We start from the raw sequence: 27,883 nt of genomic DNA, 5'->3' as shown, positions 1-27,883 counted from the left end.
AAGCGAGAGTTTTATTTGCAGCACCCTTCAGCGAGCCGGGCTCTTCCCGGGGGGCCCAGGGGCCTCCCTGCTCCCACCCCCCCCCCGCCCCCCCCACCCCTGGGGGCTGCTCCCCCGGGGGCGCCGAGGGGGGACGGGGGGGCACGGGGCACCCCGAGGTGGCTACCGCCACGCCCTCAGGGGCTGCGGGGCAGCCACGCGCATGGCGGGGGTCCCGCCTCGAGGGTCCGGCTCCGGGAGCATGGTGTCGCCCCCCCCGAAACCAGGCAGTAGTGTTGGGAACGCAAACCACAGCTCCTCCGGCTGCCTCCTCCGCGGGCCGAGGACAAATTCCCCCTCTCGGAGCTGGCACCGACGGCTCCGGCCCCGCAGCGGCTCAGGGGAGTGGTTTTAGCGGGTCGCTCGTGTGGGGACACAGCCCACGGCATTTTCTGGCAGGGATGGGGGGTGCGCGACTCAATTGGGAGCCCCCTTTTTTGAAACGGGAGGTGCGAGCACTGCAGATTTTAGGAGGGAGCAGAGGACGGTGCTGACGGCTCCGCGACACCGTGAGTCCGTCTCCCCGCACAAAAACACCCCAGCGCTGCTCCTCCAAGCAGCCCGATTTTTTGGGTCAAGAAAAAAGTGATTTGAGGCAGCCCAGCCTCAAAATATCCATAAAGGGATAAGTCAGCTCTCGCAGAGGGCAGGGAAGCGGAAAAACTGCTCGTGGAGTCGGGGGAACCCGCATGGGTCTGGGTCTGTCGCTGCTCGGCAGCGAGCAAACGTCAGCCGCCGTGGATGAGAAGCCGAAGCGGGACCTCCAGTAGTGTGAAACCGAACCGTCTCTGTACAAAACTCCTGCCCAGGGTCACCTCCGTCCGCTCGCTGCCTCGGGAAAGCCGGGCTGACTTATCCCTTCGCCGGTGGGTGCTCAGCCCCACGGCCGGAGTCAGGATATCTCGTTGCCGAAGACCTCGAGCACCAGCGGCGTGAGCTGCATGCTGTGCTCGGGCTGGAAGGAGAGGCAGCGGTACTGCTTGGAGTGCTCCTCGTTCAGGCTCCGCAGGTCGGCCAGTTTCTGGATCATCTTGGCGTAGAGCAGGCGGCTGCCGGGAGGAGGGTGCCGGCAGCGGATGTAGGTCTGGAGGATCTCGGAGAGGCGATCCTGGAGGGATTCCACCAGCGAGGTGTCCTGCACACCTGGGCGATCTAGGAAACACCACCAAAGCAGGGTCATTCCCTTCCCTTTTCCCAGACGGCCGCGATGGAGAGGCAGGGAAAGGTGACATTTTTGGCGATGAGGGCCTTAACGCAGCCAAAATTTGGCCGGTTAGTGACCGTGGGAGACGAGCGGCCTCCTACCTGGGGACAGGATGCAGATGGCCATGAGGAGCACGTGCTCTTCTTCGTGAAGGTTCAGCTTCTTCAAGCCAACCTGGAATTTCACCAGCGGCTCGAGCAGGTCCATGCTGTGGCCAGCTGGGAAGAGAAAAGGACCTTTAGCACAGCCCGCTCCGGAACACGATCTCCCGGAGCGGCGGGATGAGCGTGGAGCTCGGCAGCTCCTCCTTCAGCGCAGCAGAGAGCCAGGACAGTGGAAGAAAACTTTTAATACGGCTCAAAACACGTCGGTTTTTAAACTGTTCTGTTCTCCCCAGCCGTTTCTCTAAAGCAGGAGATCGTGGGGCAGATTTTGCTGCGGAAATCCATAACGACACTGAACCTGCAGCCGCTTTGCCTCCTTATCACCGCTTCCACGCTGCCCCGTGTCCTGCGCAAGCGTCGCAAACCCCGCCTCGTGTGCCCTGTGCCTGGTCCCAGCACGCCGCTCGCTCTGCCTGCTTTCCCGGGATCTCTGCCCTTGCACCCAGGATCCCAGCCTCCCCGGGATACTCTGCGGCTCTTCCAAGCGCAGGGAGAGATTTTAGGTCCGTATATACGATCTGCACACCCTGTCCTCTGTGCGGGTCCTCAAATCCTAGGGCAGGGGAGGTTCAGGGCAGGATTCACCACCTTTCCTAGCGGAAGGGCTTCCTGGCTGCAGGGATGCGGCAGTGGGAAGGCACGGCGGCTTTCCAGCCGGAGCAAACCAAACCCAGCCCCCATTGCAGGGCAGAGGGGCTGGAAACAGCTCTGGAAACAGCCGCGCTCCGCCTTTGCTTTTCCTCAGGAGCTAACGGCTCTTTCCAGCCATCCGGCCTCGCAGCGCGAGGCTTGGGAGCCGAGCAGAGCGCGGCTGATGCCGGGACGGGGGTCTCAGCCCAGCCGTGGCGCTGCCGAGCTGCCGGCAGCCTGCCAGCACATCGCTGCTTCCAGACTACTCGGTGTGGGATTTTTGCACCGCAATTTAAGGGCGGGAGGACGTTTCTTAGCCTGCAGCCAGCGGGAGAGCGTCCGGCAGCCTTTACCTTGGGTGACGTCGCTGATCCTGTACTTGAAGTCGTTGCTGCCGCAGGTCCACGTCATGTCCTCGAGGGTGAAGGACTGGTTCGAGCGCAGCATGATCACCTCGATGGCGCTGGATTTCAGCAGGGCGATCTGGTCCTCTGCTGCCAGGTCCCTGGGCGGGGGGAAGAGGGTGACGTGAGACCTGTCCGGTGAGCCCACGCCGCCCACGTGCCAGGTTCTCCATCGGTAACCCGGTTCCCTTTGCTGGGGCCGCCCCAGCTTCTCCCTCATCCCGGTTTCTGTGTAATTAAGCAGCGGATATTTCTGCAGCTACATTTATTGGGCACCAGGCCTGGAGTTAAACAGGACCTGAGGTTCTTCACAAACCAGGATGGGCCCGCTCACGTGGCCTCGTGCGTCTTTCTTAGGAGCTAAAGCATTTTGCTTACAGAGTCTGGGTGAATCAGGGTAAAACAGGAGAGGAGTAACCCCGGGAAGGAGGAGAGACAGAAAACGTGAAAGCAGGAACAGACCTGGGAAGGGAACAGAGCCTGAGGGACAGCTGTGAGGAGGAAACAGAGAAACATGACCTGGCTGTGAAGGGTAGGACAGGATTCCTGAGAGTGGAAAACCCCCACAGAGATGGGATCTGGGAGCAAAGGTCTCACCTGAATCCCGGGATCATTTTGGCAAAGCCGATCACCTTCTGTATGCTGTAGCTGACCAGGTCGGCCAAGTGCGGGAGCATGGAGAGGTGGGAGAAGTCGATGTTCATGGAGGAGCTCTCGTCGTTCTCCTCCGAGAGGACCAGGTTCGAAAACATCTGGGGCTCCACAGAATCTGGAGAGAGGGAGCCGGTCAGAGGGAACCTCGGTTGTAGGGAAGACGTTACGGGGGAGGAGAACGATGCCAGCCAGCAGCGGGGACGGCATCCGTCCTGCCAGGAGGGCTTTGCGTTGCGTTTAGGACACGAGGAACGGGGCTGGCAGAGCGGTCAATCGCTGGCTGCCAACAGCGTGGAGATTTTTGCACTGGGGCCGTTAACTCCTCTCCTGTGCCGTGGGCAAGCCTAACCGCAGCGGGAGCAGCGCGGATGCAGGCCAGCGCTCGTGTTCACACACCCTCGAGGGCTCAGACACACACAGGTCGGCAGGGCCGTGATCCAGCCAAGCACTTTACGCTTTGTGCTCCCAAAAAGCCTTCGCAACGCCCCTGGGAGGGTCTTACAGTTAAATGAGCTCCCCAGAAGAGGTTAAAACAAGGGTCTGAGTGGCCAGACTTAGGTAAAGCCGCGGGAATTCTACCCCTGGCGCCTACAGCGAGGCGAGCGTGGTACCTGGGAACGTGTTGAAGGCATCAGAGCCAAAGAGGTCGGTGGAGTCCTCCGACGACAAGTCCTGGGTGAGGATGGAGGAGGACCTCGCCGCCACCCTGCTGCTGGGGTTGCTTCTCACGGGGGGCTGGAAGAGAGAGCAAGATGTGAGGAACGGGGCTGGGAGAGCGATTTGGTGGCGGTTGTTTGCCTGCTGCCAACAGCAGCAAGGTTTTTACATGGGGATTTTTAACTCCTCTAGTGAGAGGTCGTGGGATGAAATGGGCAGGAACCGCTTGGTCTTGTGCGTGGGAGTCGGGGCTGGTGTGCCCCGGACATACCCGAAACTTGGTGAAGTCGGCGTAGGTGGGGTCATAGGTTTTGCGATGAGCCTCGAGGAGGATGTCGATGACTTTCTGCTGCTCCTCCGAGAGTTTGGGCTTCAGGCTCTCCTTGAGCGCTTCCTCCTCCTTACGCTTCAGTATCATCTCCCGCTTCCTCTGAACCTCCTCATCCGTCAGGATGACTGCGGGGACAGGGAGAGCGTCAGAAATGGGGACTGAAGCAACCCCGGGCCACCACAGCCAGCATCTCCATCACCTTGCTGATCAGTTATTAAACCTGCGTCAACCCCGTCCGGCTCCCGTCCTCGGCTGCCGGGTCACGCGTTCCCGCTACAGGACCGGCACAGTTTACAGCCCACTCGGGTGCAATAAGGTCACGTCAGTGCTGCCACACGTCCGCTCCGCACTGCGACCTCGCTGTGTGCTCTGCGCTTTCAGGTGAAAGAAATCTTGATCCTGCGAGACTCGGGCCAGCGGGTTCACCTCGCTTCAGCGCCGCTGTCAGCGCCCGACAACAGAGGGAGCCCGGCGAGGCATCGCTCAGCCTCCGCGTCCGGAGGATAGCCTGGGTATCCGGCACCGCAAGTATTTTTAAGCTACGGGGACGTATAAACGTACTCCTCCTGCCAGGGCTGGGTGTTTAGGGGTGACAGCCTGCAGCAGCAGCCAAAGCTTGGACTCAGAGGCAATGTGCGAGGCTTCTCCCATTTATTTAGGGAAGGGGAGCACCCACAGGTGATTTGTGGCTCAAATCTTACCGTTATAAAAACAGCTTAAAGACCTGAATAGCCTCACGGGGCTGAAAGAGAAGAAAAGCAACTGGGAGCTGCAATCATCTCTCGGGGTAGCAACCTCCCATCCCACAGCCAAGCCACATGATCGCAAGAGCGCTCGTTAATACACATCCACCAGCGGGTCCTAAAAATAGCAAAGCCCGTTCCTCAAGATGTTATTAGCCCTTTAAGCGGTCATTAAAAAAACAAAACCAAACCCCAAGCACGTTATCTGATGACAAGGCGGCTTTCTGACCGCCTTGGGTTGCAGGGAGACTCGACGCTGGGCGAGTCGAGGTGGAATTTGGGACGGGAGGTTGGCGAAGGGCAGCGGGCGCCTCGGCCGCAGGGCTCGAGGCGAGGAAGTGTTTGCAGCCCCTGCTCCCTTCTGCCACCTTTAGCCGGCGGCGTTTTTCCAGCACATTTTCAAATTTGCACAATCTCAGAGGAGACTTGGTCTCAGAGGCATGGGAACGACCGGCGCAGGCCGAAAGGGCGCTCCCATGATTGGCACGTTACGGCCAGCTCTGCGGGGACAGCACGACTCCTCGGGGAGAAAAATCAGGATTTTGCCATCTCCCATCCTGGTTCTTATTACAAAAGCATCAGATCCATCTGGGCTGTGTGTGCAAGAAGGAAAGCTGTTCACGGATGAGGCAGATCTGTGGGGAAAGAGCCACGTGGGGCTGGGCATGAGGATGGGGCACAGAGCCGAGGGGCTGGGCTGTGGTCACGGCGTTCAAAGTCTTTGCCGGCGTGGTCCGTCCTGAGCGTCGGGGCTTTGGAAGGGATTGCTGCAGGTGTCTACACCAAGAGAATCTTGGATCCTGCGAGTGAATCAATTCGAAATTAGGAAGCGTCTGCAGAGCGGATTGGAAAGAAAAGGATGTTTCTGTGTTGGGACAAGACTGGAAGGGAAATCTGCTTGGATTTCCCCACCCATCTTTAGGAAATCCAGCCCTCAAACAGATTCGAAACAGCGAGGTGGCAGCTTTTCTCACTCTGGTAGGAGCTGAAAAGCAAAAGCATTTCGCAAAGCATCGCTTCGGCGGGGGAACAAACACTGGTGAGGTTTGCACTCCCTGCTACAACCCCCTAGGGCAGGCACGTTCCCCTGCACAGCGTCTACGCAACAAAGCATCCCGGTTCCCAGTACATCGCAGGGCTGCCGGCCGCACCAAGGCTCGGCAGAGCACGGCCTGGTCCTGCGTTTGGTGTTTTAACGCTCTGATAGGACTTGCTGAAGCCCACAGGAGATTAAAACCCAAAGGAAGCCCCACAGGTGTTTAGAAAAATCAGATACAGGGGAATCGCGATTCCCTTCCCGCTCATCTGGTGTTGCGAAGGCCAGGGCCGTGACACAGCGGTACTCGTGCAAGCCACGACATGGCCCGGCATCGGGACTGCGGGCTGAGAGCCACCCCCGGGCGGTTCTGGTGAAACCCTTCCCGGTGATGCCGGGGAACAGCGAGGAACGCACCTCGCTTGGCCGTGCCAGAGGAACGGCTTTTCGGTAGGACTGGGGTAACGTGGAGGAGGGATGTCAGCGCAGCGACTTGCTTGCTTTATGAAGTCCTGGGGAAAAGGACTCGACCCTCGTTTGTACTCGCAGAAGGATGGATCCTGCCCGCCGCGCCCCTGCCCGCCCTGAGGGGGAACACGGGACGGGGAAGCGGCTCAACGCCTGCACCTTCCATATCCGATTACTTTCCAAACGCTGAGCCGGAGATGTCCAGCCACAGACTCCTGGCACGACCGGTGACGTGGCTGAGCGCTTGCGGGCTGCCCTGACCCAAAATCCATGCGGAGGCTGAGAGATAACATCCGCCCGTCGCTTCCCGACCACACGCTGGCTCTCTGCGAGACACCGCCGGGGCAGCAGGGAACGCCACGGCCGACACCGAGGCGAGCACTGAGGTTACCGAGCACACAAGGGTACAGCCGGCGGGGCCAGGAGACAGCCCCGCAACCTCGGCCAAAACCAGGGGCTGGGAAACACTGGAGGACGACGAGGAGCAGCATGAAAGCAGCCTTGCTCTGTCAGGCGAGGAAAGAGCCGCCAAACAGAAAGCAAAAATTAAAGTTTAGGAAACATCAGGCATCAAACGTGTTCAGTGGATGGAGTTTGAGCTTGAATGGTGGGTGCTTCAGCCTACTGGAGCTGGGGACAAAATCCAGCCGCAGGGGTGCAGGGGGAACAACCAGCCTGGCACGGCTGTCGTGATGGGAGTGGCATTTGGGATCTTGCTGGGACAGCGGCGGCGAGAAGCTGAAGCCGACAGCCTGTGCTCGGCAAGAGAGCTGCGGAAATATCAGCAGCTGCGGGGCAGTTCATAGTTAGGCGAGGGCTGAGCAGCAGGAGCAGCAGTTTAACACGCCATAGGGACAAGGAGCACGTACTGAGACCGGGAATCATCCCCTGAGCAGCCCCGCAGGGGCTGCAGCCACGCTGCACTGCCAAGGATGCCCAGGATCGCCCTGCACCGGTTCCGCAGTAAATACCCGGGATGCAGCCTTCCCAGCGGCGCCCGCCGCGCACGCTTTGGAGCCAGGGAGCGAAGTCATAGAATCATAGAATGGTTAGAGTTGGAAGGGACCTTCAACGGTCATCTAGTCCAACCCCCCTGCCAGGAGCAGGGACATCCCTGACCAGATCAGGTTGCTCAGAGCCTCATCCAGCCTGGCCTTGAACGTTTCCAGAGATGGGGACTCCACCACCTTTCTGGGCAACCTGTTCCAGTGCTCTACAACTCTCATTGTAAAAAATTTTTTTCTCATATCTAATCTAAACCTACCTCCTTCTAATTTAAACCCATTACCCCTTGTTCTATCACAACAGGCCCTACTGAACAGCTTCTCCCCATCTTTCCTGTAGGCCCCCTTGAGGTACTGGAAGACCGCTCTCAGGTCTCCCCGGAGCCTCCTCTTCTCCAGGCTGAACAGCCCCAACTCTCTCAGCCTGTCCTCATAGGAGAGGTGCTCCAGCCCTCTGATCATCTTTGTGGCCTCCTCTGGACCCTTTCCAACTGGTCCATGTCTTTCTTGTGTTGGGGGCTCCAGAACTGGACACGGTACTCCAGGTGGGGTCTCACCAGGGCAGAGCAGAGGGGCAGAATCACCTCCCTCGACCGGCTGGCCACGCTCCTCTTGATGCAGCCCAGGATGCGGTTGGCCTTCTGGGCCGCAAGTCGAATTCATCCCCCACGCTGCTCAGGAACACAAACACTGCCATGGTGGGAGCGGGGCAAACGGGGTGCTACGGGCTGGCCGGACGGCGTGCGTCTCCTCCAGCACGTGGGTTTGTGTGGAAACCAGAGAGGAGGAGAGCTTGCAGCAACGGGCAAGCAGCAGCCATTTAAATCACAGGTCCCCGACCCGCGCCGGGGCAAATCGGAGCGGTGACAGCAGTTGCAAGGCCCCCGGCTGCTGCTCTCCCCCGAAAAGGAGGTCGCGTCCCTGCGATGCAGCTGAGAGCTGGCCAACCGAAGCGATGCTCGCACAGATTTCGGAGAGGGCTGTCCGGACGCTCAGCGCCTGCCAGTTTCCAAGCCTGCTCTAGTGACAGAGGACGCTGGATGTTTAGAGTGCGTGCTTCTGAACCCATGGGGAGCAGAGACGCTTCCCGGCCAGCCTGTGAATCACCGGCCGCTGCCAAGTGACGTTTTCCTGGACGGTCGCAACTCTTCCCTCTGTCTCGTGCTCCCGCTTCGCCTCTCGGCCAACCTCCGGCATCAGTGCGGGTCCCAGAGGCCGGCGTTGCACAACGCTGCCGTGGAGCGGCTCCCGGGCCGGGGAATAACACATTCCACGTTTGAGGCAGCAGGGACTTTTTATCACTTTGAGCATCACCGCCTATTCGGGGAAGCGGAGAAGAGCTGGAAATGCCGCCTCCCTCCGCGCTCACCCTCATCCCGTGGTCCCACCCTAAACAATCGTAACCCTGCCTGCTCTCCCGAGCATCTCTGCTCCTCTCCTGACCAATTTGGGAAATTCCCCTCTTTCTGCACGACCTCCTTCCAGTTTCTTTTCCTCTCCCTGGCTCAGAGATGATGGTCCGTTTCTTTTTTCCTCCTCCCCTTTGGGGATTTTCGGCACTGAGATCATAAATGGAGCCTCATGGTGAGGATGCTGAGCATCAGCTGCTCGTGAGCACAACCAGCTCCGCGCAAGCCTTTTCCTTGGAAAAGGAGAGAGAAGATCCATGAGGCGCTGACCCCAGGCGAGCTGTACTTTGCTGCAGATCAGGGGATATCCGAGGACTCAGCTGCCGAGGGACAGGACGTGGCTGGGGACCCAAGGAGATTCACTGATCGGGACACGAAGCACAAAACAATTCCCCAGCAGCAGACAAGGTGGCAAGGAGAGAACAAATCCATCCAATGCCGTCTCCCACTGCAGCCCCGGGGAGCCCGCGGGTCCCTCCGGCCGCTCAATTTGGTGATGCATAATTTATCCTCCGGCTTTGCCGCCGCGCCTTTAGACCGTGCAGGACAGACGAGCGGTCCCCGATCTCTGCGTGAACACGCGGCAAACACCGGGGAGTGTTACAGGCCGGGGCAGAAGGGGCAGAGACGCTGAGAAGTGCATCACCCAAAGGTTACGGCAGCTGCGCACACCGGGTCCATCTGACGCCCGGTGCTTTGGCCGTCACGGCCCCGAGGGATGGATGTCCCTTCCTGAGCTCCAGGCAGTTGGCAAAAGACAATTTTGCAGAGCAGAATGGGGAACTTCAGCATTTTGCCACCCAAAACCAGTGCCAAAGCAGGCGGGATAGTCCAGCAACAAACCCTTCACCCCGCTAAGCATCATCCTAGGAAAAACCAGCGGCAAGCAGACAGCGCAAAGCTGGAGACCTGACCCTTGGAGCCACCCAAAGGGAAATCACTCCCGAGAGCGGCGGAAGGAGCATTCCCAAACGCCACGGCTCGGGTTGCGAGGTGGATTTCGCCTCTGCCGATCGCCAGCCCCGCAAGCTTGCCCTGCGCTTCACCCTGTGCCGATAAGACAGGCGGAAAAACCACAAATATTTGCTAACGTTGGCTGCGGACAGCTCAGGGTGAAGCCAGGCGTTGCGGCGGGGCTATAAATCCTGCTCCAGCCTCACGGCCGTAACCTCGGCTGCCCTCCAGCTTCCACCTCCTCCTCTCCTCATGGGACAGTGGCCGCCCCGACGCTGTCCCCAGCTCCCCGGGGAGCGCCGGTGGCTGAGACTTTTGCTCTGTACGAGTTTCAATGCACGCGATCCCTTCCTTGCTGCGCCTCCCCGACAAGCACCGGGCTCCTCCAGCCCATCACCACAGCGTCTGCTTCGCAGGTTCAGCTGCACCCAAACCTGGACCATGCCCCGGGGAAGGGACCCCCGGCACGGCTGCGCTGACGCGGGTCTCAGCCCTGCGTGGTTTGGGCTGGAGGCGATGTCTAAAATCAGCTAGGCCATCCAACCGCCGCACGCTCCAGGGATGGAGAAGGGTCTGCCTGCACCAAATCCCAAAATACGGCTGGCAGGGGTCTGCCCTCTTCCTCCTCCTCCTCTTTGTCCCCATCTCACTCCCTCATTTCTGCTTCGGATCCCATTGGCAGCGGGGTCAAACTGGTCCAGCCTTGCCCATGGGACTCCTCATCACCTTCAACGACAGCCTGGAAAAGGCACAAACCCTCCTCAAGAGCTTCAAAATCTCTGATTCGACCTAAAAATAACGGCGGTGCCTCGTTCCCCTTCATTTAACCAGCAGCAAAGTCCACAGGAAGGCTATTTTTAGTCTCCTTAGGTTAGGATTTGTTAACCCAGTAACAGTTTGCTAACAAGGCCGCTTACACGTTAACTCCTGCGGAGAGCACGCACATCCCCGGGACCCGACCCCGGCTGGGGTGCGAACACCCCGTGCATCGCCGCCGCTGAATTTTCTGCCCTTCCCGAGTAATTAACTGATGCAAGTCAATACATTTCCCTCGTTAGCAACAGCTACGCCACGTGGACCGCACCGACCGGCCACCTCGGGCTCACACGTCCTCATCCTTGCCCAAAACAGGGGTACGTGTGGCGTGTTGTGTGGTCTTTTTCTCCCTCTTTACGGGACACAGCTGCTAGTTTAAAAAAAAAAAAAAAAGATCCACAGATCTTCCTTTATCAGGGATCTCCTCGATCTTTGGGACAACTGGAAATTTCGGCATTTTTTTTCTGCAGACACCTACAAGTTCTGATTTTCTGGAGGACGCAGCCGCTTTGGTGGCAGCCTGCGGCATCGGGCCCTGTTTGCTCTCCACTCGTCACGTAAGGAAACGAGCGCCGCTTCCATTTTCCAAATTTTCAGGCCCATCAATCACTCGGCACGACGTCCTGTTTGCCGTGTCTCCTAGCAGAAGGCTGTTATTTTGGTCTGAACGCTACGCGAACACCAGCCTTCTCCTGAAGACTTAGGACGTGGAAAGCATGTGTACGTAGGAGGAAGTGTGTCAAACAGATTTTATTTTTAAAAGCTGCTTATCTATAAATATAGCTGAAGAAAATAAATATTTGGACAACATTAGTGTGTTTGGACTGCGTTAAAAACTGCTCTGCTCCCCTCTGCTATTTACTCAAGTCTCCACTGCGCACGTGGCTGGATGGACGGACCCACATTGCGACAATCAGGGCCCTCAAAAAAAAAACAACCAACAACCCCCAAAAAAGCACGAGAGGTGTCGCAGAGCCAAACGTAAGGCTGTTCCACGCTAATGGAAACTATTGGAGCTTGTTCGACTCTCCCTGTCTGGACGCAGCGAGGAGCACGGAAAAGCAAGTGCAAGGTCCTACACGTGGGTGGGGGCAATCCCAGGGACAAATGCAGGCTGGGGCATGAGGGATGGAGAGCAGCCCTGAGGAGAAGGACTTGGGAGTGATGGTGGATGAGAAGCTCAACATGAGCTGGCAATGGGTGCTTGCGGCCCAGAAGGCCAACTGCATCCTGGGCTGCATCCCCAGCAGCGTGGCCAGCAGGTCGAGGGAGAGGATTCTGCCCCTCTGCTCCGCTCTGGTGAGACCCCCCTGCAGCACCGCGTCCAGCTCTGGAGCCCCCAACATCAGAAAGACATGGACCAGTTGGAGAGGGTCCAGAGGAGGCCACGCAGATGCTGAGAGGGCTGGAGCAGCTCTGCTGTGAGGCCAGGCTGGGAGAGCTGGGGCTGCTCAGCCTGGAGCAGAGGAGGCTCCGGGGAGACCTGAGAGCGGCCTCCCAGTGCCTAAAGGGGGCTGCAGGAAAGGTGGGGAGAGACTCTTCAGCAGGGCCTGCTGGGACAGGATGAGCGGTGATGGTTTTAAACCAAAAGAGGGGAGATTCAGACCGGGTATAAGAAATGTTTTACACTGAGGGTGGTGGAGTACTGGCCCAGGCTGCCCAGAGAGGCGGTGGATGCCCCATCCCTGGAAACATTCCAGGCCAGGTTGGATGGGGCTCTGAGCAACCTGATCGGGTTGGAGATGTCTCTGCTCCATGCAGGGGGGTTGGACTGGGTGGGCTTTAGTGGCCCCTTCCACCCTACCGAGTCTATGAAAGTGTGTTGGAGAAGACGGTGACTTTGCGCAGGCAGGGCTGGAGTAAGCTCAGCGTAACTGGGAGGTAATCGGAAACAGCCCCGGACGCTCTCACCAAGCTGATGTCCCCCAGGAGCCAGCAAAGGCGACTTGGCTCGGATAAAAGTGACTCCCTAGAACGCTAACCACCACAGGAACAGGCTCAATCATTAAAAGAGCCGCTCTCAATCATTACCCACCACGCTCCCTGCCCTTTGCATCCTCTGCGGATCCTTGTAGGGCTCTCCGGTTTCACGCTCGCGCGCCGACCTCCCGCACCGCCCGTTCATTGAGAAGGAAAAGGCCATCACGGCACGAAGCCGGGCCGTTCCCCACGGGAGGTGCAGCCGCCTACTCACACTCTTTCATCATGCCGATGTCCACGCAGCGCTTCAGCCGACAGGCCTGGCAGTGCCGCCGGTTGTCCTTGGTGATTTTGCAGTCACCGTTGAAGGGACAGGTGAACATCGCTTTCCTCTTCATACTTCTCCTGGAGAGGAACAGAGAAAAAAACACCTTATTTTGGGTCAAATCAACACCGTTTTGACTGTGCAGGAGGCTGCTCCAAACATTGGGAGGAGGTGCAAGCACAAATCCAAATTGCTCAGAGGGTGCTGGAAACATCTCTGGCCTGACTCTGTTCAGCTCCACTGGTCGTTCAAGAAGACCAGGATGGAGGAGCTGTGTCTGCTTTGGTGCATCTACGGGTCTGATCTTAGAGGCTCGGGCAGCGCTGGACAGCATGGAAAAGAAGAAGTTCTTACAAGGACACAGCCGAGGGGTTCAACCACAGGTTAAGCAGCTTTCTGGTTTTGAACGGGTATTTTGAAGGGTGGGAGGATTGTAGAGAAACCCCCACCAGCAGCAAAAGAAACCCACGCGGAGGCCGGCATGTACCAAAGCAGAGCATGTTATTAAACATTTACCAGCCTTTAAAGCCCGGCTTTGCTAGAAGAACTGGCTGGAGTGCATGTTTGTGCGTGCAGGAGAAAGAAATCTCACTGCAGGACACAAGAGAAACACCACTTAACATAATAACCCTCTCTTCCACCCAAACCACACCGTGCCACGTTAGTCCGCTGCCGCAATCGTGGCTGTACATCTTCCAAGTACAAAGGGTCAAAGCCAGAGCTCGCGGGGAAAAGTCGCCTTTCTGCTGGGCCATCCTGCGCGACATCCGCTAATGAGACGTTACGGCACCGCCGAGCTGGTCCACGGAGGGACGTTCGGAGACGCCACGTCTTGGCTTTTGGAGAAAGTGCTTATCTCTGGGTTCGTGACTATTTCTAAAGGCGCCGCTGGCTTTACGTGAAGAACGGAGGTAAACCAAGCCCAGGAACGCCTCCGGGCTGGAAAGTCAAAGCAAGGATGCTCGGCGTTAAACGCAGCAGAGGCGCAAGTCAGGTACAGCAGCGAGAAATCTGTCGCCAAATTAACGCTGTGTCTCAGCCCCAGCGTGAAGAATCCGCTAGAAGGAGTCGCTTTCCCCTCCACAAAGTCCTCCCGCGACGCTGAGCTGCGTGCGTGACCCCGCTGCTCCGCAGGCCAGCAGGACGGACGTCCCAGCGGCTGCAGGCCGAGGCGGCGATGGCAGAGGGGCCCCTCCAGCCCAAGAACAGCACCAAGCCTGCGCTTATAGGGTATAAATATAAAATATGTTCTCGGGCTGCGGACCCGAGCAGCACGTAGCGTGCAATTAGAGGCTATTTTAGAAAGGGAGATGTAAACAAAGAGGCTTTACTCTCCCTTCACCTCACAGATGAATAAATGCATTTAGGAAAATTAATGCAGGATGGCAGAGCCCTCCATAACCTGCCTTACGCCAAGAAATTCCTCTTTCACCCAGCAGCTGGCTCTCAGTTTATCGATTTTCTCTGCGCTTTCCCCTTCCACCGAGACCTTTGCTCTCCCAGGAACAGGGACAATGTTGCTCAGCTCAGGGGCAAACCAGGATTTGAAATGGAACACCCCCAAAATTTCCCAGTTTCAGTGAGCGACTCCGTTTTTGAGCATCCAGGGCAGGCAGGCGGCTGATCCTTTCCCCTGCAGCCCGGGGCAAGGCCGGGGAATGCACAAACAAGCCAGAAAAACACGAGGCCCTCGGGCAGGGAAAGATGTCCAGTGCGCGGGGGCAAGGCAACATTATGGTTTTGGTATGAAAATTGCAGTTTGTTCGAATACAGGGTGGCTGGGCACAATCGCCTTCTAAGCAGTCGCTTCTTGGCCCCGAGGGTCCACGGCTCACGGCTACGCGGGGCCCCGCGTTACAGCAGCCGCGCAGAGCGGCGGTCGTCCGCCCCGCCGCAGGAGCTCACGCCGTCCGGCTCCGGTGTATTTTTGTAAAACCCCAGAAGGAGCCGTTTCAAGGCTCATTTAAGATCCACGTCCCAGGCAGGCTGCCGAATGTTAAAAATAACGAGATCCCTCCCTGCGCAAAGCCAGCCTCGCGGGCGAGAGGCGACACGGCGGCGGCCTGCAGCGAGGGAAGCCGGGGTTTGCCTAGCAGGGAGCGACGCGCTTTGAGGCGGCGGTGGGAGGGGAAACGGGGATGGTGGTCCACAATCACCAGCTGCATGCAAATCAAATATTGGAGGGGGAACGGCCGGCGCTCACCGGCGCTCGCGGGGTGCCCATCTCACGGGGGCAGAAGGAGCCCGTTTGTCGTTACGTTGCCCAGCGGATCTGGAGAAGGCTCCAACGGTCCTACCCAGCACGCCGAGGAGAGAGCGAACCCCAGCCCCTCCATGAAACGGCTTTTGGGTGATCAGAAATGTGAAGTTGCGTCAAAGCCGGATGGTGAATTGCAGCCCTGACGGCCCTCACCGGAGGCAGGGCAAAGCCCAGACCAGACCTGCGTCGTGTGGCGGGTACTGGTGCCGTGCTCCGTCCTTCCCCCAGCCAGGACGGTTCTTCGGAGCAACTCATTAGCAAAGTGGGCTTTCGGTACGCGCAGCTCTCACGTTTGCAGAGCCTGTGAAATGCTGCTTCCTTAAAGCCACCCTACTCATAACCAAACCCCGCAGCGGCCTTCCTGGCACGGCCTCTCCGTCACCCGCCACACGGCTAACGGCTGCAGAGTCATTTTGGCACCCGGGCTGCTGCAGAACCACCCCGCGCAGCCATCACAAACCATCCTGGGTAGGACAGTCCCCCGTTTCTCCCCGTTACACCTCCACGCCGACAGCCGAGGCAACGCCGGGAGCAGAGCCGCAGCCCTCTGGCACCCGCCTTGCGTCCACTCGCGTGTTCTCCCCCCAAATCCTGCCAGCTCCATCCCCCACTTCTGACCCCAGGAGCCCTCCAGACAACTGCACCTTGCCCTGCAGTATCTTTAGATATTACTATTTAGATATTGCTAAAGATATTTCTGGGGAAGGAGGAAGAGGGGACGGATTCATTTTAAAAGTTTCGTGTAGGACATGGGGAGGATTACAGGAGTGGGAGACGCAGCGATGCAGACAGGATGGGTGGGGACGTCAGAGGTTTTGAAATAGCCAGAGCCTCTCCACGGAGCTCTGCTATTAACGCCCAGTGTCACAGCACGGGGGGAAAATGACTGCAGAAGAAACCAGACAAACCGTGGGTGCTTTGGCAAAGTCACAGCGGAATAAATCACTCGGGCTTCGCTGCTTTTTCAGAGCTCCTGGGCAAGCAGCAGAGCTCAACCAAAGGCTGCCGTTGCCGTTGGCATCATTAGCAAACAGCAAACTTGGAAGCAAGAGGCCGAAGGTTGCCTCACGCCTGTTTGTGCCCCAGGTTCCGTGCACGTCTGAGCACCCAGAGGTGCCAGTAAATTCCTGACGCCTTTTATAGAGTCATTAAAACCCGGGACCTCCTGGGGGACTTCACTCCGGGGAACCCCGTCACGCAGGTACGTCCCCGAGGCAGGGGAGATCTACCGGGAGGTCCTCCAGCAGCCAGCCCAGCGAGCCAAGGCTCGGGCTGCGTTTTGCTGCGTCCCTCCGCTACCATACAGAAGAACCGGCCCAGGTCCAGCCCCACAGCGGAGAATAACTCGTACCTGCAGCCCGAGCGCGCTCAGAAACAGCTGGGACACCTTGCGGGGTTTTGCTGCTGCGGTTTGATATTCACAGCCGCTCGCCCGCTTTTAGCTCCTTCCAACCTCGGCCACCAGAAATTGATACCCAGGCAGTGAATTTTCAAAGATCCGCTCAGGAAGCACAAGCTGGAAGCTGAAAACCAGCAAACGCCCACAAGCGCAGCCAGTTAGAAAACTCAAGGTGCTGGCGAAGGGATCCAGAGCTGTTCTGGGGGAGTTTTAGGGGTCCGGGCTCTTCCACGGCAGCGCTGCAGAAAGCTCTTAGATACTGCGGCAGCAGCAAGCATTAATTAATTCCGTGATTGAAAACGGCTTGTAAACAAGCCTGCATAAGCAAAAGGGAACACACCAAGACCCAGCACGGGAAGAACGTGCCTGGGAAGCGAGATTTAAAAAGGAGTAAGAGCCTTATATTGAAAACAAAGGTTTTATATGGGGCATGAAGGGCTAGCTGACGATGAGAGCATCTCACGTCGTTAAGATGTCTGCTCAGAAATATTGCCACAGTTGTGTCTCGCACGGTTACAACGCTGGGACAACAGAGATGGGGAAACGCGGCAGCAGGGCTCACGAGAGCCGCATCGCACCCCAAGAAGGGTTCGTCAAGCAGCACCGGCCATTTCAGAGGTCAAAAACCAGAGCAGCGCCTCTGCGGCCACAACGGCGACAGGGAAGGTCAGGGCGCCAGACCAGAGGACGGCACCTGAAAGAAGAGTTACTCATTTAGCGCGGTAATTGAGGAAAATGTTGTCACTCAGGTTGGCCGGGCTTTGAAGCCGCCCCGTTTGAAAACAGACTGCAAGACTGCGGTATGTGAAAAAAACCCCCATCTAGCCCCGAAATTCCTGCGAGGGGAGGAGTTATGACTTCGCTGTGAAAGTTCAAGCTCTGGTTGCCGTAACAGCCCGGCTCGCGGTGTAAAGCTCTGCGCTCCGGTGTTTGCAATCCCACAGCCACCTGTGCCACCATCTCATTACAGCACAAAACACTTGAGCAAGGCTTTTCCCAGCCGGTCCCACGCCAGTCGTTATCTTCCTTCATTTCACCAGCGCTTAGTCATTCTCTCACTCGGTGCAAGCGATCTCAACTCCCACGTGAACGGTTTGGCGCTGTCTGTACGAGAGCATCGCCGCCACAGACGGTGGGGTACAACCGAGCTCGTGAACATCCACAAACCTCAACTCGCCAGACTCTGAGAAGCCAGCAGCTTTCAGAGATGTTTCTGCCATCTGACAGTGGAAAAAAAAGCTTCAAAACAGCTGCACATACGGCCTGCAGCAACTTTAAACCCCCAAGAGCCAGCGGTGTGAGTGAAACTGCCTGATTTTGGAAAGAGCTTGGTGCCCGCTCCAGCAAGTGGGCAGAGGACCCCAAGGCATCTCCACCCAGAAGTGCACAGAGCTTCCGAGCAGACGTTAGAGGCAGCTTGCTTTAAAAAAATAATAAGTTTAGTTTTCCAAGACTGCTCGTTTCAGGTCTGTTTTCCCAGGCGCCATCCACAGCGTGACACAGGCTCTTTCTCCCCTGCCTCCGCGGCACGTGGAGGTTTGCAAAGCTCCCAGACAGACGGAAATCTCTGGCTAAGGGGAAAACAACCCATTTGCCAGTAGCGGGCTGCCACAAGAAGGGAAATAGTTTGCGATCGCTCCCTTATCAAGATTTGCAGGCACATCAGCTGCTGCCTGCAACGCGGGCGCAGGTCCGGCACGGCTGGCTGCAGCCCAGCTTTGCAGGGATGCAGGGAACTGGGAGATCCCTGAGGATCAGACCGCCTGCTCCTCAAGGCTCGCTGGTTACGGCGTAAGATTCCTCCTCCCTGAAGACCCTCACTCACCTGAAGAAGCCCTTGCAGCCTTCACAGGTCATGGCGTTGAAGTGAAAGCCGGTGGCTCTGTCCCCGCAGACGCCGCAGATGCGGGGCACGTTCCTGTCGAACTCGCCGGCTGGCTCGGGAAGCGATGTGCTAGCAGCCACGGTCTCCATGTCTGGGAGAGAAGAGAAAGCCAGGTATTTGTTTTGTAAAGTTGTCACAGCTGTACAAAAAGCAAATTAGATGCAAATAAAGGATTTCTCATTGGCTTCAGCATGATCTGGCAAGAAAAGCGTCCGTGTTCCCTCTGGCTCCACGCGCTACCACCACCAAAAAGCAGGTTGTAGCTGGTTTTTAGTATGCGCACACGTTTGCTCATCTACCCAGTAAAACCAGGACCGATTCCCCCGCTTCCCGTAGCCCCAGCCTTAAACACGCCGCAGAACGTGCTCGTGGTAGTTTGCTGCGCACCAGTGAGAGAACCCCCACAGCCCACCCCAAACCCTGATGGGTTTTTTTCCCCTCACTCCTTGGCGTTCGTTTTCAGAAAGCCTTGACGGGACCAGAATTCACCCAGATCGCTGCTGCAAAACCACAGGGAAAGAGGTCACGCCGCCCGTACGCTGGCGCAGAATTTCCCTTGTGCACAGACAGGAAGCGGCACCGGCACGCTCACGCCAGCTCCCGTAAGTGAGAAAAATCCCAAACATGAGTAAAGTGAGCATTGTTTAGAAAGAAAAAAAAACCCTCAACGGGGACATAAACAAGGCAGGGAGGAAACAGCACTCCTAAGGCAGATCGTTGAGATGAATATTAAAATGGAGCTTTTAATAGACCTTCCCTGGCTTGCAGCAGCCACTGGTGGAAGTCTGCTATCAGAAAAATTGAGTGTCTAAAAGCCCCGGGAAAATAAAGGTTAGAAGTTTTCACGGTGCCAAATCTTGCTAAATGTTTTCTCAAGCGGCACTGCAGACAGTTGCTGCCCAGCTGTGTGTCATCGGCTTTCGAAAGGCTTTTAGCTGGTGCTGCAGTTGTCCCGTGTAAAATATCCTTTACGAGTCGCTCAGGAACTGCAGACAGCGAGTCTGGAGCAACAGCGAGGTCAGAAAAAGGCAAAACAACCCTACAATTTAAGTCTCCCCGTAAGCCTCCCAGGCTGCTGCTGCTCGGTCCCAGTAAAGCCTGGACTCCTCTCGATCCCCTGCCACGCGAGAGCAGCTCCGCAGAGCTCGCGCACGAAGCCCAAAGGCCTTACGGCCGGCAAGCGATGCCCTCGGAGTACCTGTGGGATGCCTAGCTCCAAAGAACTCCAGGAGCTTGGAGTTTTCTCCAATTTTGGTTCCGCCTGTACCTCACGTGAAACCTAGCACCTTTACAGAAGAGTCCTACTCGTCTACGCCACTTGGAGAAAGCTCCCGAGAAAAGACAGACACAACCCCAAGGAGAACGTCCTCCGCGCAGAGGAGGGTTACCTGCGTCTGGAAGATACGCCATGCTCTGCTGGTGCATTTCCCAGGAGCTCTGGAGCTGGGACATGGAGCCACCTGCAATTAAAAAAGAGACAGGACACAGTCCGAGACGGTTTCAAACTGATTGAGATCGATGAGTCAAAGGAGAGCCTGCCAGCACGCCCCGGCCACGGCTCGCTCCGGCCCCTCGGCGAGGCGTGAGCGCCGTGCCCGGGGTGGGGCGATCTCGAAATAGCCTGAAAGCTCGGGTACCACTTGTCTGGCTCCCACACCACCCCCTCGCCGTGGATCCGGGAGGAGATATCGCAATGCCCCCGCCACCCTCCGCGTGCCGGCGGGTTGCTAAGGGAGCCGGAGGAACGCACCAGCGAACACAGCAGCCGCCCTTGGCGAGAGCAAGGGCACAGGAAGGGGAGAAGACAGTGAGAGGTGCTAAGCTCGTTCCTTCCACCTCACTAATATTTTCCTATAAATTTAAATTTCACCCTTCAGCCTGGTGAGCGTGCAGCAGCGTGAGACCTGCCAGCTTGCGTGGGATGGCATAAAGCAGAGCTGAACGCCTGCGATAAACGTGGGTCCTCGCTGGGCAGAGCGTGCGCGCTCAAAGTCGACGGGATCACTGCAGCACCGAGAGCCCAGCACGCGGAGGTGGTTGTTTTTTTTTTCCCCTCCATCCTTGTGTCATTTTGTTCTTTCAGCAGCTCTGCTCGTGGATGGGAAACACCACGCCAGCACCGGGCTCCCACGGCGTCGGGACAGAGCCAGGAAAAGGTTTTATTCAGGGGTTTTGCCTTCCTTGAGGCCTGGCTCATCCCAGGGGGTCACCCCAACTGTGCCCCACATGAACTCACGGCCCTGAATGACGAAGGTGCCCCAATGTAGGTGAACGGCCAAGAGCAGCTCTTGGGGATCTTGCCCCGGGAAAACAGCGCACGGTGGAGTTTCTGTATTCGGGATAAACCCGAGACTCAGGGGTGCTCGGCCGAAACCTGCTCGGGTCAGCTCCCCAGCACCCTGCCGAGCATCCGCCTCCGTCTCGCCGGGTTTCGAGGTCCGCAGGGGGAAGCAGGGCGCAGACGGCCCCGAGCAGGCTCGCCTTCCTGAAGGGCTGGATTCCAGGAGTGCCGACAGCCGCCGCGTACCGGGCCGCAGCGAAACACCCACCGAGCACCCAAACTGGGAGCTGCTCCCTTGGCCGTGCAAGGCACCCCTCTCCAGCAAGCAGCAGGGCTGCTTTTGGGTGCAGACCCTTACGGAGACCTCAGCAAACCTTCTCCCTGCCACAGACACCCTGGTGCACCGTTTAATGCTTCTGGAGTGCTTTGTGTTGCTCCCTACTCCACCACACCTTCCCAGGACTGCGCACGGGGACATCAGCACCCTCAGCATCGCAGGGCAGAAGGGGGAAGCGGGCGCTGATGGCACCCAGTCAATTTAGGAGCGGTCTCCCCCCACCCTCATCCTGCCTCTTGCTTTCTCCAGCTCCAAATTAAAAAAAGCAAGAGGTGATTTGGCCACTGATGTTCATGAGGGAGTAATAAGTCTGTTCCAGACGCAGTTCCCACAGGGATGATGGCACGGCGTCAACCTGCCGTCTCCGACTTCTTGGAAAACGTTACTCAGCCCTGTCGTGGAAGTGACGTCAGCGCGTGGGGTGGAGCGCACACGGGAGTTTCCCCTCTACCCCCGTGAAAGGTCGCTCATTCATCAACCTGACATTTAGCCTTCACCTCTTGGGAGAAACAAAATAATTTGTGTTAAAAGCACTGACCTCTTTCAGGCAGGCACCAGAAAGGTCAAACCCGTTTGGTAGCTGGTTACGGCTCTCAGTAGCCGTGCTTCGTTAAATCGACGGTTTCCCCATCACCTCATCCCTAAATCCACGCGTAGATCAGGAAATTTTAACTTTCAGATGATCCTGTATGGAGCTGTCGCGGCAGCAAAGCCCGAACAGCCACGAGGCGCCGGCTGTGCCGCAGGGACGTAGCAATGGGGTAGCACGGCCGTGTCCCACCGGCGGGCGACGGGCCAGGGACGCGGCCCTCGTAGGCGCACAGACCGGGAGAGTCATTAACCCCAGGCAGGAAACCGCTCCAGCTCCGGCCTCTGACTAACCGGAGCCTCGCAGATGCGGCGCGGGGGCAGGCAGCGGCTTCCCAAAGCAGGTGGCTGACGGCGAAGTGTGGACGGAGCCGCGCGCTGCTGGCCCAGCGCCCCGCGTGAGGAGCAGTCCAACAGCACACGGCCAGGAAGCCAAAACATCTGTTTTAGCAAAACAACTGCACAGAGGGGAGAGCATCCTCCGGAGGGGTTTGCCATTCCCCAAATCCATCCTAGCTTCAAGGAAACCAGGCAAGTCAGCCTGAAAAATTAGTATAACAGGTACAGAAGCTGCAGCCCAGGGACTGCGGGGTGGCACTGGGACCCCCGGCGTGGGGTGCAGGTGGGGCACCCGTGCTCCAGGGCAAGAAATGAGAGCGCAGAAAGTCCCCAAGTCACCTGCCCAGCCAGGGAAGCGGGCACAGCCTCTGCTCTTCTTCCTCCTTTATGCTGAGCCCAAAGGAGGATCCTTTGGTTGAAGCCTGGGTTTATTTTTAAGCACCCTCAGTAACCGCTCAGAGACGGGTAGGAAGTGTTTTGTTGAAGGGTTTTCTCATGTTTTATCACTTTCCTTTCTCTCTCGCCAGCTTGCAAGACTCACCCTCACAGCTCATCCCATTTTCCCTTGGCAGAAGGGAAAAGGCTTCGGAGGGTGATTGCTCCCAAGGAAAGCCCTCGTCACTCGCCTTCAGAGTCCGCACAGTGGCAGGTCTCCCTCCCGGCACAGCAGCACCAGAACTGCCTCCTTCCTCCCACCAGCCAGAGCTGGGAATCGCACACCAGCCAAGACAAACCTAGCGCCAGAAACCCGGCTGAAGGGAGGCTGGGATCGGGATGCTCCACGCTTTCCTTACGCGCAAAGCCAGAAATACATTTTAACGTGAACCCCCAGCGTAAGAAATACCCAGAAGCAAGACCAAGGCTTCATGTGGCCAAGGATGCAAGGATACGGGTTTGTATCCAACCAACGGCTCCCCAGGAGGTTCAGGCTTTGCTGATGTTTTGGGGAGAAACCAAGCCAGTTTAGGAACAGCTGAACATTCCCCGAAAACAAGAGTGACATTTCATTAAAGAGGCTTTGACGGCTTTGACGTTTTCAGACGACCACCGTTAAACATTTTTAGGATGCAGAAAATAAACCGTTACAGCGCTGCGAAAGTATTTGTCACGTTCTCAGTATCTGCCCTGCTCCATCCAAACGCATTTTTTGGTTTGTTTATTTGCCAAGCCAAACAAAAAAAATCTTTACCCGCGCAGCCTGAAAGAAACAAGCTGGTTTCTGAAGTCACACTAAATCCTCACCCCTGGCACCGTGCTGACTTGCTACTGGAGACTCCGCCGAGCCTTGGAGAGACCCATTCGTTTTCATGGAGGTTTTACTATTTTCCTGGCTCACGCTCAATTAGCACCGCTGTTGACATGTCAAAACAAAACGACGCTCCACAGAGTCTCTGCAGAGCCTCTGGCAACGCATTTGCCTTTTAAGCAGCTTTTTTTCTTCCCCCCAGTACAAATCAGCCTATTCATAGCATCTAGTTGCGGCATGCGAGCAACCCCTTTCTCTATTAAGAAAAAGACAATTAAATAATTTCCTTCTCTAGCTCCAGGGAGCCCTGTTATTCAGCTGCTTTCCCGGAGATTTATTAGCCAGTGGATTGACAGCCTCCCGGGAAGCGAAGCTCCCACACGAGCCCAGCGCCAGCCCACGCTCGACACGCTGCACGTGGATGCACGGATGCCGCAAGTGAAGCTGCCGCGAGGCTGAGTCCCTCTTGCCACCATTCACCTGCATCCCTAGGTTGGAAGAACACTTTGGTTTTGGGGTTTTTTGTTTTGGTTTTCTTTTTTTTTTTCTTCTCTTTTTTTTTGTTGTTGTTGTTGGTGGTTTTTTTTTTGCTGCTGCCTCCTGGGAGCTGGGCAAGGAGATCTGGCAAGCCTGATCGGCAGCTATTTACTACCCGACGCAAGTCAGCTCATGCCACCCCTTCCTTCATGTGTTGGATTAGATGTAAAACCCTCCCGGAGCCTCCGCCAACATCCCCAGACCAAGGCTGGAGGCTCCTCCAGGCCAGGCGACACGTAAGCGTGACAATTCCCACCCCAGAGAGCCCCAACACTCCCAGTCTGCAAACAACATCTCACTGGAATGAGGCGTTGCAGAGGGTCCAGCTGCGTGACAACCAGAGAAACTACAAATATTAGTTTCAAGAAGGTCAGAGCAATTTAAAAAAAAAAAAAAAAAATCCCTCTGTAAGGAACCGGATGATAATCTCATTCCTTGTGAGGAATCAGGCACTTACGGGCTCCCTAAACGCTTTGTGGTGTGGGAGTAGCAAGCCTGGGGACACGCTGAACTCGATTACAGCCACCAGCGCGTCGCGGTAATGCGGTTAGGAGCAGACATCCGCGCAGCCACATCCCTGGCAGCAAAGCTAAAAAAAAAACCGAAGTGTGTCTCACCGGCTCTCTCCAGCCCCCTGGGGTCACTCCGACCCCGCACCTCCAGCGCCGCGGGGCATTTTTGCCGACACATCCCGAATGCGGGACAAACAGAAGGGAGGAGAGGGGAAGCACAGCCCAGTCCCAAAATGCCCAGGTTTGTGTTTCCAGGGTCGTCACCCTACCAGCCTTCCCAGCTCTTTTGGGAAGGACGATCGCTCTCCCGAGGTGTCGGAGCAGCACCGGGAGAGCCTGCAAAACACATCCCACGTCCAAAGGCGCGGCGAGGAGTCCTCAAGCGGAGACACGCGCAAGGGTGGCGGACGTGCTTCCTCTCACCCGCTGCAAGGGCAGGAGCCGGGGGCTGGAGCCCGGGCACCGATTGCGTCAACCCCAGGTGGGCAGCGCAGGAGGAGCCCATTCGGCAACCCGGGAAAGGGGCTGAGGGAGCCGGTGTGCAGCAGGGACAAGGGGTGGCCGGAAAAAAGTGTCGTGGGGCAAACCCTCGGCAGCTTCGGTGGTGTGGAGAGGCAGAAAAAAAAAATACCTGGCCATTTACAAGTGCTTCTGCCACATTAGCCAAGGACCCTCAAGGATCTCGCGCTGCAATCAGGCAGCAAATCCCTACGTGCGCGGGGTAAACGCAGGAAATATTGCTAAGTGCCATTCCCGACTGGAAGGAATGAAGTAAACAGATTTCCAGATTACGGCTCGGGCACCGCGTCAAGAATGCCTCCAACCTGACTCCTCGCTGGCACAGCACTTTGTCACTTAAACCACAAAAAAACCCAGTCAGAGCGAGCACTCACTGCAGCAACGCACCGCGAGCCGAGGGACCCCACCAGCAGCAGGTCAGTGGCCGCTGGATCGCTGTAGTACGGGATTTTTAGGTGAGCAATGCATCCTTTCTCAAATTCTTCTTCAAGAAATAAATAAAAGCAACTTTTCACTCAGCCCGACCTCCACGCAGCCTGGCAGAGCTTCTCTTTTTGCATCTTCAGCAGGGCCTGGTGTGACAGGACGAGGGGTGATGGTTTTAAATAGAGGGAGGCAGATTCAGATCAGATATTAGGAAAAATTTTTTACAGTGAGGGTGGTGGAGCACTGTCCCAGGCTGCCCAGAGAGGCGGTGGATGCCCCATCCCTGGAAACATTCCAGGCCAGGTTGGACGGGGCTGTGAGCAACCGGATCCGGTTGGAGATGTCCCTGCTCCTGGCAGGGCGGTTGTGCTGGGTGGGCCTTAGCGGTCCCTTCCCACCCAAACCAGTCTGTGATTCTATGATCTTCACCATATTGTGGCTGTTTGGCACTGATGCCGCCTGGGCTGGCTGCGGGAAGATGGGAAGCGGCTGTTTTGGCATCGGCCTGGCTCTGGCTCTGCCCTCGTTCCTAACCGGTGAGCCTCAGCCGAGCGCGCATCCTCTCCGCACCAACTTGATGCAAGAGTTGGCGGAGTGGAGCCAGGTCTCCAGACCGTCTGCCAACCGGGATGAGCAAGCCTGGCACGCCCCACCTGGAGCAGCGGCCGCTGATAAGAGCGATAACAGAGAGGAGCGCTCAGTTACGGCATCGCGGGAGCGCCGCAGACCCCCGGCCCTGCCCCGAGGGGCAAACGCAGCAGAAGAGGCAAGAGCCAGCCCGAAACGCAGCGAGTTTCCGGACTGGTGAAGGATGGCAAGCACCGTGGCATGGGAACTGGGAAGAAACACGCACTGGGAAGGGCAGAGCATCCCCCAGCGTCGAGCTGTGGGCTCCATGAGGCATTCAGGCTCCCCAAGCAGCCTCTCCAGTAGAGATCTCCTGACCTGGGGCTCTTCCTCCTTGTCTGAAACCCCCTCCCCAGCTCAAACCAGCTCCTGACGCCCGTGATTGCTAATCACAGCAAACGGAGACCCTCACAAACATGCAAGGCCCTAAACTCCTCGTGGCATCCCGTGGAGCAAAGGAGTTGCTGCTTTTTTAACATTTCACACTGGTGACACTGGTTCGTGTAGAGATTCAGGGCCCAAAACCATTTCTGGAGTAAAACAAAGCAAAACCAGCGTTTAGGTGGAAGAACAGTTCCAGCAAAGCCTTGTTCTCATGGACTTGGAATTCAAAGCAAGCATCGCACCATGATTCACAGCCTGGCGTTGTACGAAGCAGCCCTGGAAGTCCCACTTATTTAAGGATCCGTATCTACCAGCTGGATCGGTTGGAGTTTTAGTTCTTGGACAAAGGCAAAACTACCCCGTCAGACCAAACCCCATGCTTCCAGACCGCCCGTTCCCAACCCCACCGCCTCCAGTTTGAGCTGCTGCAGGAACAGCAGTGGCTCTTTTCCCATTGCAGGCCTGACCAGCTCCAAACTGGGGAGCACTGGTGAGATTTGGGGCAGCCGGGACCCCTTCCCGTTAACGCGTAGCAGGGCTCTGTCCGGCCAAGTTTCCAGGAATGGGCTAAACAACTCCATTTCCCCTTGTTGTGGGAAATCGCGTCCGCTTCCTGGTGGAACGGGAAAGTGGGAGACACCTCTCCCAAACCCTCCCGGCCCTCTCCTCTCCTCAGCACCCAAATCACAGCACCTGCCTGCCCCATCCCCAAAAAGATGCTTCTGAAATAGAAGAACCTGATGCGGGGGAGAGGCCATTTGCAGCAGCCCTAACTGCTCCAGAGATTAAAAAAAACAGGAAAATCAGGAGAGGGAAGGGTGAAGTTTTGCCAACCGATAGAGCGAATGTACCTGTGCTAGGGCAGCTCACCCCAGGAACGGGAGAGGAGGGAGCAGGAAAGCAGAAGGGGAAAGACAAACCCAACAGCGTCTGAGCTCCCAAAGCCAAGTTCGGACAGGGGTCCCACGCGTCAGACGAGGCCGGCCACGGTATTTGAGCTCTGTGGATCTCATTATCCTCGCTATCACGCGAACACAGTGATGCTCCCTGCTCACTTGCTCCTCCTGGGAGCTGGCGCTTCCAAGGAGTTGTGTTTAATCCTTCCATTGACATCCCCGGTGCCTCGAACGAGGGAGGGCACCACCACAGACCACCGCCTCCCTGCCCAATCCGCACATTTTCCAAGGAAAAAAAAGAAAAAAATAACTACACAAGCATGTGCTTTGCAAGGGATGCCTCTCCTCTCAGCCAGGATCCCCCACCTGCAGACACTGCGTTCGCTCTGCAGCCTTTTGTCGAGGCGAGCGGCATCGCCGGGGACCGTGCCTGCGAGCCCGCAAGCCACGTAGAGCAAAAACCCCTTCCCAGCCCATTAAGCTTGAACGGCGACCTGGAAAATAGCTCGGCATGTCCCGGAGCGGGGAGCCCACGGTGCCTGCCGCGAGCGAGCCGCGGAGCGCCTCATTTCCCGAGCAGTGCCGCGGGAGGATGTTAGTCATGAATGAGAAGCGACGAATCCACGCCTCAAGAGCCAGAAAGCTTGGGTAAGATGAGAAAAAAAAAATAAAACACCACCAACACGTGTTGGATCCACGCAATAGGAAGTTGTGTTGGTCTTCCTTCACTGGGAAGCTGCTGCACGTGTTTATGATTTAAGGAAAAAGGCAGCTGTAAGATGTTAAGCTGGATTATCTCAAAAATAGCTTATGTGCTAGTACAGTGCTGTATTTACAACCAGAATTTAAAGTTTTGGTACAACTGCCTGTCTGCACTGCCTAAAACACG

At 57.1% G+C, this 27,883-nt stretch overlaps 1 protein-coding gene across 3 annotated transcripts in view; it reads right to left on the bottom strand.

Annotated features, from left to right (window-relative positions):
• Nucleotides 1-12: 12 nt before the first annotated feature.
• VDR (vitamin D receptor) overlaps nt 13-27,883 on the bottom strand; it is a 38,797-nt gene continuing 10,926 nt past the window's right edge. For 2 of the 3 annotated variants that reach the window (XM_086768735.1, XM_086768736.1), the window contains exons 2-10: nt 19,691-19,762; nt 18,243-18,393; nt 12,708-12,838; nt 4,024-4,208; nt 3,707-3,830; nt 3,039-3,210; nt 2,391-2,542; nt 1,345-1,461; nt 13-1,191 (exon numbers count right to left, since the gene is read on the bottom strand). In XM_086768735.1, coding sequence (XP_086624861.1) covers nt 932-1,191; nt 1,345-1,461; nt 2,391-2,542; nt 3,039-3,210; nt 3,707-3,830; nt 4,024-4,208; nt 12,708-12,838; nt 18,243-18,393; nt 19,691-19,754 — 1,356 coding nt within the window. In that variant the 5' untranslated portion in view covers nt 19,755-19,762 and the 3' untranslated portion in view covers nt 13-931. Of the gene's footprint in view, nt 1,192-1,344; nt 1,462-2,390; nt 2,543-3,038; nt 3,211-3,706; nt 3,831-4,023; nt 4,209-12,707; nt 12,839-18,242; nt 18,394-18,745; nt 18,770-19,690; nt 19,763-27,883 lie in introns of those variants that run through there. The other variant, XM_086768737.1, reaches the window with a different exon arrangement.

The sequence above is a fragment of the Chlamydotis macqueenii genome, chromosome 29 (assembly GCF_036417535.1).
Source record: "Chlamydotis macqueenii isolate bChlMac1 chromosome 29, bChlMac1.mat, whole genome shotgun sequence".
NCBI lineage: Eukaryota > Metazoa > Chordata > Aves > Otidiformes > Otididae > Chlamydotis > Chlamydotis macqueenii.
This window is presented reverse-complemented; position numbering and strand designations above follow the sequence as displayed.